General features: G+C 33.9%; 1 protein-coding gene across 5 annotated transcripts in view; it reads right to left on the reverse strand.

Annotated features, from left to right (window-relative positions):
* KLF12 (Kruppel like factor 12) overlaps positions 1-12,198 on the reverse strand; it is a 539,816-nt gene that overhangs the window by 286,670 nt on the left and 240,948 nt on the right. For all 5 annotated transcript variants that reach the window (XM_031958477.1, XM_031958480.1, XM_031958479.1 and 2 more), the window contains one exon: positions 9,936-10,025. In XM_031958477.1, coding sequence (XP_031814337.1) covers positions 9,936-10,025 — 90 coding nt within the window. The remainder of the gene's footprint in view (positions 1-9,935; positions 10,026-12,198) is intronic.

Raw genomic sequence — 12,198 nt, forward strand, 5'->3', positions numbered from 1 at the left:
ATACCACTGTCAGAGACAGAAAAAGGAATTTCTAAAATTCCTCAGTTGGATCCTTTGAGTTAAGTCATCCATATCCAGGTTAAAAGGCAAAGAGATCTCAGAGTGGTGACACAGTAAGTTATTATCAGTCATTAACTCCACAATGAGAATTAGTTTATTAGCTCTTTCCTGACTTAAGCAGGTCTCAGAACAAATGGAAGCAAATAAAACTAGATTTTTAGAAGACAGTGAAGTTACATGTACAACAATGACAATAATAACAAACAGTTGGAGAAAGCACCTTTGTAAAGGTAGAGGATAGTAGTCAGGCTCCCATAGCATCAGAACCCAGCAGGAAGGTAGCAGGAATCTGATTTGGAAAAGGGCAGGAAGAGATGGAGAGGAAGCAAAGGATGAAAGGGGAGGTAGGAAGGTAAGGATGAAGCTTTGCCTGGGACTGGTCCCTGGGGGAGCATTTGTCTACTATTCTATTTCCCTTGGGGGCTATCTGAAATTCCTACCACAGCTCATTGCTTTTCAATTCTTTCTGTTAATACATTTATTGGCCACCCTGACATTATTAAAATCAGCCAAGTTCTTATTTTACTTTCATGCAAAGCAATCTATTTCCCCTCCCCCCATAATATGACTTTTACAAGCAGAGATATTGGTCCTGCCACACAATCCCTGGTCTGCCCATACAAGAAGGAACACAGCTTCTCTAAGTGTTTTCCTTTGAAGCCAAAGTACTGACACACAAAGATTTCACTGCAGATCAAAAGATTTCAAACAGTGGGTCACCAGAGAATATTAAATGATAAGCAAATTCATATTTCTAAGGTAATTCTACCAATTTATTAGCAATGCCAGCTTCTGTTCCACAGCAGGGGAAGTAATAATGAAGCTTTGTTAAAGGGCACCTCGAGTAGCTTTTTCATAATGTCATTTCTTCACTTGTGATAAAGTCATTAAAACTCAACTGTCTTCTTGAAACTCTGCATAAGAATTTACACTAAACCTTTCATGCAAAATTAAATATAATGGTTCACTGGTAAATTTTTTTTTAATCTTTTTGAGTGTGGCTACTGATGTATTTTAATGCAATGACAATCAAGAAAAGGCTTTAATAAACTACTCCCCAACACATTTCAAGGTCCACCTAAACTATTAAACATTGATCTTCTTCCCTCAAATCTTAGTTTTCTTGGAATGAATGAATGAATGAATGAATAAGGACATATTAAACACTAGCTGTCAATTGCTGAGCCAGGTGCTGGGCTTACAGTACTCAGAGATAATCCCTTCCTTTAGAAAACTTACATTCTAATAAAGAAAAAAAACATGGCAGATGATATTGGCTAGAGAGCAGTACTTTGGTCTGAGAAGTCATAATGAGTTATATGCCCATCCACTAACAAGTCCTTTATAAAAGCAATTTGCTTATTGTTCTCAGAATGGTAGGTTTAAAACAGGAAAAGGAGTTGTTCCCTGAAGGAAAGGAAGATGGCCAGGATGAAATACTATGTTGGTTTGGGGCCAGTTAGATAAAGTACTCTCTCATCAATCAAGGCAGCAGAAGCCAAAGGTAAAATAATACCAGTGACAATTATATCAAGAACAGGATGAAAAATATGAATATGCAAATATGCCACACCCATTTACTCCATTGATTTCTATGCAGGATTGGTACAGGGGTGTCATTTACTTGTCAGCAGTACATTTTTTCCATTTTGTTTAATTTATTTTTAATTAAAGCTTATTATTTACAAAACATAGACAGGTAATTTTTCAACTTTGTTTTTCCTGAAGCAATTTGGGTTAAGTGACTTGTCCAAGGTCACACAGCTAGAAAGTGTTAAGTGTCTGAGGCCAGATTTGAACTCGGGTCCTCCTGACTTCAGGGGTGGTACTCTTTCCACTGCGCCACCTTGCTGCCCCTCAACACTGATTCTTGCAAAACCTTGTGTTCCAAATTTTTCCCTCCTTCCCCCCACCCAGTACTTTTCTAATAGTAATATGTCTGTAACCCCAATACTTCATCACCTTCAATTCCTAAGATTCCAGATTAAGGATCTGTCATTAATAAAGAACTTTATAAGAATGAACTGGGATATTTTGGAAGATATTTGAGGTCTTAGAGGTCTATTGGATCAACTATTTTTTTTTCACATGGAAAATATAGCAACTCAAAAAGACAAGTTCTGGTGAATTTCTTAACATTCCTTACAAAAGTATGGTTAGCAGTAGATGGCCACTGAGGCTCTGTCCAATTTTGAAAATCTATGATTCTAGGAATTCCACAAAATGGCTTCAGATGAAAAACATTTACTACATGTGGGAGGGGGCTAAGAGGAAGATACATTAAAAAAAAAGGAATCTATAGGAGTTTTATAGGAGTTTATAATTTAATTGGAAAAGTTTCTTTGTTGTAATTCGGCAGATTTTTACTAGGTGCCTACTAACAGCATGGTACTGAACAAGGCACCGTACTCAGTGCAATTGTTGGTAAAAACTTTAAGCTCTTTATAGACTACATATCAGGCTTCTATTATTTGTCTATGCATAATAGTACCCAAAACGGTTATCATCTATAATAATGCTTTCTGTTTCACACTTCTGTACGAACATCTGGAATTGGATATCATATAGATTATTTTAAATTCATCATGTCCAAAATATGTCTATTACCTTTCATGACAAAATCTTCCTTCTTCTGAATTTTCCTATTACATTTGTTGGTAGTAAAACAGGCTCTCACCTTTGTTGTTAATGTTAACTCTTTATTCTGTCTTATTCTACATTTCTAATCAATTTCCAAGCCTTGTATATTTTATGTTCATATTTCTCAAATATTATCCCTTTTCTGCTCTAAAACTGCCTCCACCCTCATCACTTCAGACTACTGTATTTGGCCCTGGTTGGTCTCTTTTCCCTCCCCACCCCAGTCCCACCTCCACTTAACTATCAAACTGGTCTCCCTAAAGCACAGGTCTGACCCAATGACCTCCTATTCAATAAACTTCAGTGGCTCTCTTTGGTGTTTAAAGTCCGTCATAACTTGCTTTTAAAAGTTAGGCCTCCTTCTACCTTCCTAATCTTTTTACACCTTAGTATCCCCTCCCTTATTCCCATGAATGTGCAATCCAGTGACCCTGGTTACCTTGCTGGTCCTTGAACAAACACACTATCTTCCAATTCTGGGCATTTTCACTGCCTATCCTCCATATCTAGAACACTTCTTCCTCATATCTATTTCCTGACTTCCTTCAAATATTAGCTAATGTCTTGCCTTCCACAAGAAGTCCTTCACAGTCCTCTTTAATGTTAGTATTTTTCCTTGGAGATTTATCTTTTATATATATTCTTTGTACATAATTATTTGTTTTATTTATTTTACTTTTAATTTATGGAACAAAACAAGCATTTCCATAAGAAGTAATTAAAAAAAAAAAAGATGAATATACATGAGCCTGCAAGTCTATCTTGGTCAAATTGCTATTTCTTTTAAATACAGGACAAAATTGCTTGTTGTTTTCCTATTAGACAGTGGGCTCCTTAAGAGCAAGAACTGTCATTTCCCCTTCACAGTATCCCCAGAGCTTAACAAAAAGTCTGACACAGAGCAGGTGCATAACAAATACTTATTGACTTTTTTAAAAATTTATATACATACGTAAACAATGTATATTACTGCCAGTCCTATTGATCTTATTCCTCAAATATTTTCACATTTCTTTGTATGCTTCATATTTATCATTTTGTAACACTGTAATAGTCTGTTACATTAACATACCACAATTGATTCAGTGATTCTCCAAATGCTGAAGAAATAGGGTTTTTTCTGATTTTTTCTATTACATATGTAATAGCTATGAATATTTTTGCACAGATAATACCTTTTCTCTCCATAAATATATCTTAGAATAAAGTAACAACAACAATGATGATATAGCAGAGATACTTTAGGTTTATTCAAGTTTTACCTACCAAAGTAAATGTGAAGGTCTGAAAAAGTAATATTCTGAAAATGTTAACTGAAAACGTCAACTGGTTGTCATTAACAAACTTCCTCTTACTCTAAACCTTTTCTTTTCATACCCCCTCTGCTAATACTCACTAAGATCTAGCTTCCTCATGATGACACTGTATCCCCAGTTGCACCTTCCAATCATGTTTGCAGTTTAACTCATCTCAAATCACTGTGTGTGTGTGTGTGTGTGTGTGTGTGTGTGTGTGTAGGGGTGATATTTTCTTGGTAATAACTTTTCCTCTTTTCTCATATTATTTAAATTTATCATCCAATCCATATGCTGGTAGTCCATATCTACTGAAATCTTCCTTCTTAATAAATTCAGTACCAACACCATAGTTTTTCTCTTTACCTCAACTTCTGCTTTTATACTAAAAGATTTCAACATATATATTGATGTTCCTTAAAAGATATTACCCTTTCCAGTTCCTTAATTCCCATGACCCATTACTACATGCAACTAAGCCACCCACAGAGACTGCCATCCCCTTGATCTTGCTATCAATCACAACTATTCTATTTTCATATTCATGAACTCTACAATAGAGTGTCAAGACCTAGAGTCAGGAAAATTCATCTTCCTAAGTTCAAATCTGGCCTCGGACACTTATAGGTGACCTGGGAAGTCACTTGTCACCCTATTTGTCTCAGTTTTCTCATCTATAAAATGAAATCAAGAAGGAAATGGCAAACCACCCCAATATCTTTGCCAAGAAAATTTCAAATGACTCAAACAACTGAACAACAACAAAAGAATTTCTCAGTTCTTTAATTTTAACATATTCTTTTATCTTTCACTTTTCCCTATTTCAGTTCCTAATCTTGTTTTTCTCCCTCACTTTGATTTCTACTCTGTGACTTTTGGTACTTCCTCAAACTTTTTACCTCATTTCCTTCCTCATATCCAAATGTCAAATCAAATGCTCTTCGCTCCGAACTGATCCTTGACCTCTCTGAAACACATAACTGTTGAACATCTGCTTCTAGATACATCTTCTCTTCTCTAGGCTTTCATTTTTCCTCCTATCTGTCCAACTGCTTCTTCTCAGTTTCTATATTGTATATTGCCCCAGCATTAGTGGGAGTCTCAATACTCTGTCCTAGGTCCTTTTATATCATTCACCTCTGTGGGTTTAATGTCCAATTCTTTGCAGATGGTATACATTTAGATCTATATATCCATCCCTAGTCACTATCCTGAGTTCCAGCCCCTGGACGCCAGTCAGTATAACTATAACAATTCATTACCCTTCCCCCAAATCTCTATTCTTTCCAAGTTTCTTATTACCAGAATTCTCCCAGTCACCCAGACTTTCCATTTTGGTGTCATCCTTAATTTCTATTTCTGACTCATACAACATAAAAAATAATCTCTTTTCTTTGTCCTTATTTCTAGTCTTTCCTACTCTACTCCATCCTCCACTCAATTGCCAAAATGATTTTCCTAAACTATGGCTCTGGCAATCTTATTTCCTAATCATAAATTCAAACTATGGATTTGACAATCTTATTTCCTACTTATAATTTTTTTTAATTTATTATTCCTCCCCAGATCAAATACAAAATCTTTTCTAAGACCTTGGTCCCTACTTACTTTTCTAATCTTCTAACAGTTTACTTTCCTCTATATATCCTAACATCCAAGGATTAGGGTCTCCTTATTGTTCTTTATGCAAGAAACACCATGATCTGACTTGGTCATTTTTACCAACTATCCCCTATGTTTAGAATTTTCTCTCTCCTTGCCTCCACCTTATAGCTTTCTTCTAAATCCATAATCCTATGAAAAAGGGAGGATATGAAATCAGATCTTCTGATTCTAATGTCAGTAATATTTTCATTATTCTACTTATAATTTTAAAGAATAGTACATCATTATATCTGAAGCAATGGAACTAATGTATATGACTACTATATGTATATAAAGTATTAAAGAAGAAAGAGCCTGAATAAGGTATACAGCTTAGGTAATTTATGGTCCCTCATCTCATGGCACCTCTAGACTAATAGCTGAATGCAACATGTACGTAAATAAAAGTTAAATTAAAATTACCCAGAGAAATAGAATATGCAAGACATAGGCAGTGACGAGAAAAAAATTCACAGAAGGGAAATTTTAAGGGATAGGAAATATTCTGCTTTGGCTATATTGTAGAATAAATAAACAGTAGGGAAATTATTAAATAAAGACAGACAATTAGGGTGGTACCAAATTTTAGAGACTTTAATGGTAGATGAAGGAACTAAAATTTTATTCAGTGATCACTAAAGAACCCATGAAGATTTATGAACAAATGAATAGCATGAACAAATCTATAAACTAAAGGAATGTACCAAAAAACTTGAAAATTTAGTGTACAACTTCAAATGACAAAGTGTTTTGTTCAAATCTCACTAAATGGAAGGATAAAATGGTGTGATTTTTCAGCTATATAAATATATATTTCAAAAAGAACTGAAAAAAAGACACTCAAGTAATTTATTCTCAATATCCATAATCAAATTAGAGTAAGTGATATCAAGATATAAGCAGAATCCATTTTCACATTGATAATACATGGATGATTTTTTTTTAAATTAAAGAAACCTTTAGTCAAATTCTCAGGATAATATTCTGCTTCTGCCTATTAAAATACATTAAAAATAACTATTTGGGGGAAAGATTAGATGGACTTCCTATTTAATCTGTGAAATCAATGAATAGATGACTTTTTGCAACGTATTTTAGTAGAAAGGCTCTTATATTTAGTCAGACCTTGCTTTAAACTCTGCCTGCTAATTTCCAGTAGAAAACCCTCAGATCAATCATTTATCATTTCCAAGACGGTTTTCTCATCTATGAAATGGACATAACATTTGTATAACTTCCCTCCCAGGTTTATTGGTTTGAACATGTTATATAAATGTGAGTTTTTAGCCTTTTCTGAACTTTTAACTTTAATTCAAATTCAACTTACAAAATTAGATAAGAGGAAAGAAAATGGTGCCTGATGATAGCACAAAACTTTCTGCTTTTTATCATAAGTTCATATTTTATCATAACCTGTATTTCCTTGCTCGTTTTTCATGATTTCCCCATGCTTTCTTTATGACACACACACATGCACACGCACATTACACATGCACATGCACACACACAAATACATTCACTGCTTTTTGAGCTGTTGAGTCATTTTACAATGAAGGGTATAAAATATAAACAGATTTTTCATTTCCTTCTCAGCAACAATGAAAAAAATCAATCATAGTTGAAATTAAATTAGAATGTATATATTTTCCCATGACCAAAACATCTGTGCATTTTGTTTTTCATATAGTTATATTAAAGGTTCCTTGCACCAAGAAAGAGACCAGCAAAGAAGGCTTCAGAGAAAAAATCATCCAGCAAAAAGTAATGAGGGGGAGTTAACAGTTACCTTATTAATTTGGATGGGGTAATCAGTCTAGTCAGGTCAGAATAGCCACTATATTCAATCAAGAAATACAGAAACATTCATTAAGTACTTACTGTGTTCATGGCACTAAACTAGATACTAAAGATACAAATAAAAAAATAAGACAATCTCTGCTTTTGAAGAATTTCCTCTCTCTCTAACAGATTTAATCTGAACTTTATGTTGATCAGATTCACTTGACAATTATGTTATATTCCTGTTATGTTGACATAAGTAGCAAGACATTGTTCTAAATGTGATAACTATTTTTATAGAAATATGGACATTCTGATGTAAATGACAGGATAAATAAGATGAAGGAAAATTATAAATTCTAAGTGACATACTACAAAATTGGACCTGGATTCCAAAAGATCAAGGTTTAAGTTCAACCTATGACCCTTACTGGCAATGTAAACCTTGGGCAAGAAACTTAACCTCCCTTGGTCTCATTTTCCTCATCTGTAAAATGAGGTTTAATGATAATACTCATCTCTCAGATCTGTGGTGAGGATCAAATAATATTTATAATGCACTTTGCAAACCTTAAAGTACTATATAAATATGACTATTTTTATACTATAAAGGTCAGCTATTCCAATTCCCTCATTTTAAATATGAGGGAACTGAAGGCTGAGAAAGTTAATTTGCCTAAGGATCACACTGATGGTGGAGTAGCTAGATAGAGCACCGGGCTTGGACAAATCTGACATTTACTAGTTGTGTGACTCTGAGTAAGTCACTTAATCCTGTGTGCCTCAGTTTCTCATCTGTAAAATAGGGTCAAAGAGAGTCAGCCACAATTTAAAACAAGTGAACACAATATATTAGTAGTAGCAAGAGCCCAGACATGAACCCTGATCCCTTGGCTTCTCTGATTTCATAATCAGTGACTTTTTGTTTTTGTTAGATTGTTATTTTCCTTCACTGTTCCATGATACAATCTCAATCAAGATGAGAGTCAATATGACCTACTAGTTCTAATAATTGGTCTTTATCAGTGGCCTTTGGTAGAAAATAAGTGAATTCTAAATATAGCTGTAAATCTTCACAAACAAGTCTCAGAAACAAGGTTATGGTTCTAGAGCTTCACCAAAGTGCTGGCAACCACTAAAAAAAATTACCTTTATTTACATAGTACTTCAAGGTTTGCCATGTGCTTTAGGAACAGCAAATCTGAGACATAGTTAATGCAATTATCGTTATCTCCACTTTTTAGGTAAGAAAACTTAAAAGGTCTTAAAGTTTAAGTTAGTTGTCTTTGGCCACATAGTAAATATCTGAACCGGAATCAACCAATCAATCAACCAATTTATTTATTATTTTGTATTATATATATATATATATATATATATATATATAATTATTATTATTTATTAAGTGCCTACTGCATATGCTAAACTCTTCTTAGCACTGGATCTACCCCCACACATCTTACTTGAAATGCTATTTTATCATCTATACAACATTTATTCCATGTAGGGCTATCCTAATAGCAAATTTGATTGCTCTATAACAGAATTATTTGAAGACATAATATTCCCTTTAGATTGTACCCAGGCAGACCCACTTAATTCTGTTTTATTAGCAAATGGTGAGATTCCATAGTACTATTTTAAAAAATTATCATGATTATCCAGTGTGTACAATAAACAATATGTAATAATTTATTCAGTTTTTGGAAGAAGAGATAATCCCATGCAAGTACAAGATCATCTGTCTAACTTCGTTGTTTTGTTTTCCACCTCTAGTTTTCCTGGCTAGTATAAAAGCAATTGTTCCACAGTTCAGAATGCCAATATAAAGCCTTGCACACAAGGATGCAATCCCACTCCCCTTATCATTATTTTAACTAGCAGAGCTATAAATGTTAACAGTTGTGAAATTATCCATGCCCTTTTAAAAAAATTCAGCTGTAATCTCAGACTTTAAATTTTTCAGTAGCCATGAATTAATTCAACAGTTAGGAGATGTGTTTAAAATAGTATTTCTACTTGCTTTTACAGATACTTCAAATACACTGACCTTCAATTTGATCAAGTATCCCCTTCTTATGGTGTAAAACAGGATAAATTGAAATGTCAATAGAAAAATTCATCCTGCAAACATGAACTACCATATACTTCTACCTTGCACTCTGCCGTTTCCCCATTTTTTAAGATCCAAGCTACATTGAGAAACTAGTCTTACCTTTCTTGGTACTTATTCTTTCTTCTTTGTTTTGAATTTTTATTAGGCTTTTCAAAAACATTTACCAAGGTACATCTAAGTAGTGACCATATGGTTCCCATGAGGTGAATGAATACACCTTCCTAAAGGCCAGAATGTCTGCACTCACAAATGGGTAGTGTTTGGAGGGGTAGACGGGTGGGTATTATTCAGCATAGTGAAGTGTTACATGTGTGTCTGCTAGAGACCTTGGCTTAGGTCTGGAAATGATTATCTCTATCAGGAAAAAGGTGGGGGAAGGGTATCTAGAAACCTCAACTTACCCCTTGTTCAGATTCCAACAGCTCTGTTTTGACTCTGACTGCCGGCATCCCATCAAGCATTAACATTCTGTTCTCAAAGGTACTGATTTTCTAAAAAGAAAAAAAGAGAGAGAGAGAGAGAGAAAAAGAGGAAAGGAAATAAACTATAAAACATGACAGAATATTTCTGGCATCTGTCTTACATGCTGTGTATCTCATACTGCTAAACTACTTTTAAAAAGCAATGAGGTATAATTAAATGAGAATATCAGCATAACCAATTATCCCTCCCTAATCTGAAATTTCATTTGAAATGATGACCAGGAAGTTGAATTAATCAGTCTGATTTTCTGACCTCTGGGTTGGAGGTCAGGCTGTAATAAACCAGAGAAGGGAAGCCCTCCCTCAATTTATGTAGGGCTGGAACAATTCATCTCATTCTTGCAAGAATGGTGGAGGGAGAGATCAGTCAGATTTTTCTATTCCACAGCTCTAGACAGTACATGAAAGGGAAAACCACACCTAAATGATAATCAGTTATCTCAAATGTGTAAATTATTTTAAAACTAGAATACCAAGAACAAAATTCCAGGTGTAAAATAATTTTGTTAATGATAACAAATTCTAATCACATTCAGACTTCCTTCAAATGAGTCTTCCAACATTTTGCTTTCTGACAATTTAAACATCCTACCAATATATTCCATGGTACCAGTCTCAGAAGACTAAATCGGTAAGAATGGACTGCTAAGTAGTCTGAAGGAATATTCCTAGAATAAAAACCATTTTCTTTCTGAATTAATTTTTTTGTTGTTGTCATTTTCAGTTTACAAAAATCATTTAAGAATAAGTACCTGGGGTGGCTGGTTGGGTTTTTTTTTTCTCTTTTTAAGAAGTAAATTAAATTGATTTTCTATTAATACCTATACTCTGTATTTTCTTAGAACAGTTAGATGTTGAGGGTCATAAGGGATCATGTTTCCATTTTAACAGAATTGCTAAACTATGGCTCAAAGGGTACACATTTTCATTACAGCCTTTACTTAATATGCTGGGAGAAAATGATTAAACTAGAAAGATTCAAAGTACACTCACATATTTTTCCCCTTACCATACAAGGATCTTCTCCCCCCCCAAAAAAAAGAAATATGATTTAGGTGGATCTTCTCAATCTAAGAAGGTAGTACTTTCTTTGTAATATTTCTTAGGCACTTATGTTCTATTTGATATTGTAGTTATTTGTATATATATATCTTATATCTCCAGCTAGATTGCATACCCCTCAGGTTAAGGACTGGGTCTTATTTACCTTTGTATCTTCCCCAAAGCCCAGTATAGTCCTTTGAATATTATAGGAGTTTTGTTTTGTTATTTAATCATAGAATTTCAGAGCTGGAAGACACTCAAGTGATCTAGTTTGTATTTGAATAGGAATCCCCTCTAAAAACATGTGTAGCTAGTAGGAATTCAGCCTCTTCCTAAAAAAAATAAATAAATTTTTAAAAAGTCCAATAAAGAAGAATCAAATCCTTTCTATAAACACCCATTTATTTCATTTTTGGATACCTGTAGTAGTCACTAGGTTTGTTTGTTTTATTTTCCCCTTCTATCAAATCAAAATCCATTAAACTTACACTATTCCTTCTGCCCTCTGAGGTGAAAACTAAGTTTAAGATTTCTTCCTGTACCCTCTTGTCTCTTCTGAAAACTGTCTCCTTTTCCCTCCATCACTCTCCTTCTATCATAGTTCTCCTCTGAGTGGTGTCCATTATCAATGGCATCTCTACATATTATCATCCAGAATTAAATGGAGTATTCTCAGATAGGATCTCACCAGGAGAGAGTGCCATGGAGTTATTAAATTCTTCTTTGGGTAGTCTTAAACTTCTCTTAATGCAACCTTAATTCATCATTCTAGCCATCACTATGTTGATTCATTTTGAGAGTATAGATACTTTTAATGAAATATGTAATTCTGCTTCTTCTATATTATTTTTGCAAAGTTTATTTTATGAACTCACAGGCCTTTATAAAGGCCTTTATAAAGGCCTTTTAAAATTAGATTTGGTGCTTTAGTCTCATCTACTGAGAGATCTTTTTTGATTCTGAAGTTTATCTAACTGTTAGCTATTCTTCTCAAGTTTGTGTCATCTGCATTAAAAAAAAAAAAACATGCTACTTATGCCTTGTTAATTATGAAAATATGAATTAAAAGTATATGTTTATATGAAAATAAAATATCCATGTATATAAAAAATGCAATCTAATTTCTGGAAGTATTTGT

This window comes from Sarcophilus harrisii, chromosome 3 (assembly GCF_902635505.1).
Source record: "Sarcophilus harrisii chromosome 3, mSarHar1.11, whole genome shotgun sequence".
NCBI classification, from domain to species: domain Eukaryota; kingdom Metazoa; phylum Chordata; class Mammalia; order Dasyuromorphia; family Dasyuridae; genus Sarcophilus; species Sarcophilus harrisii.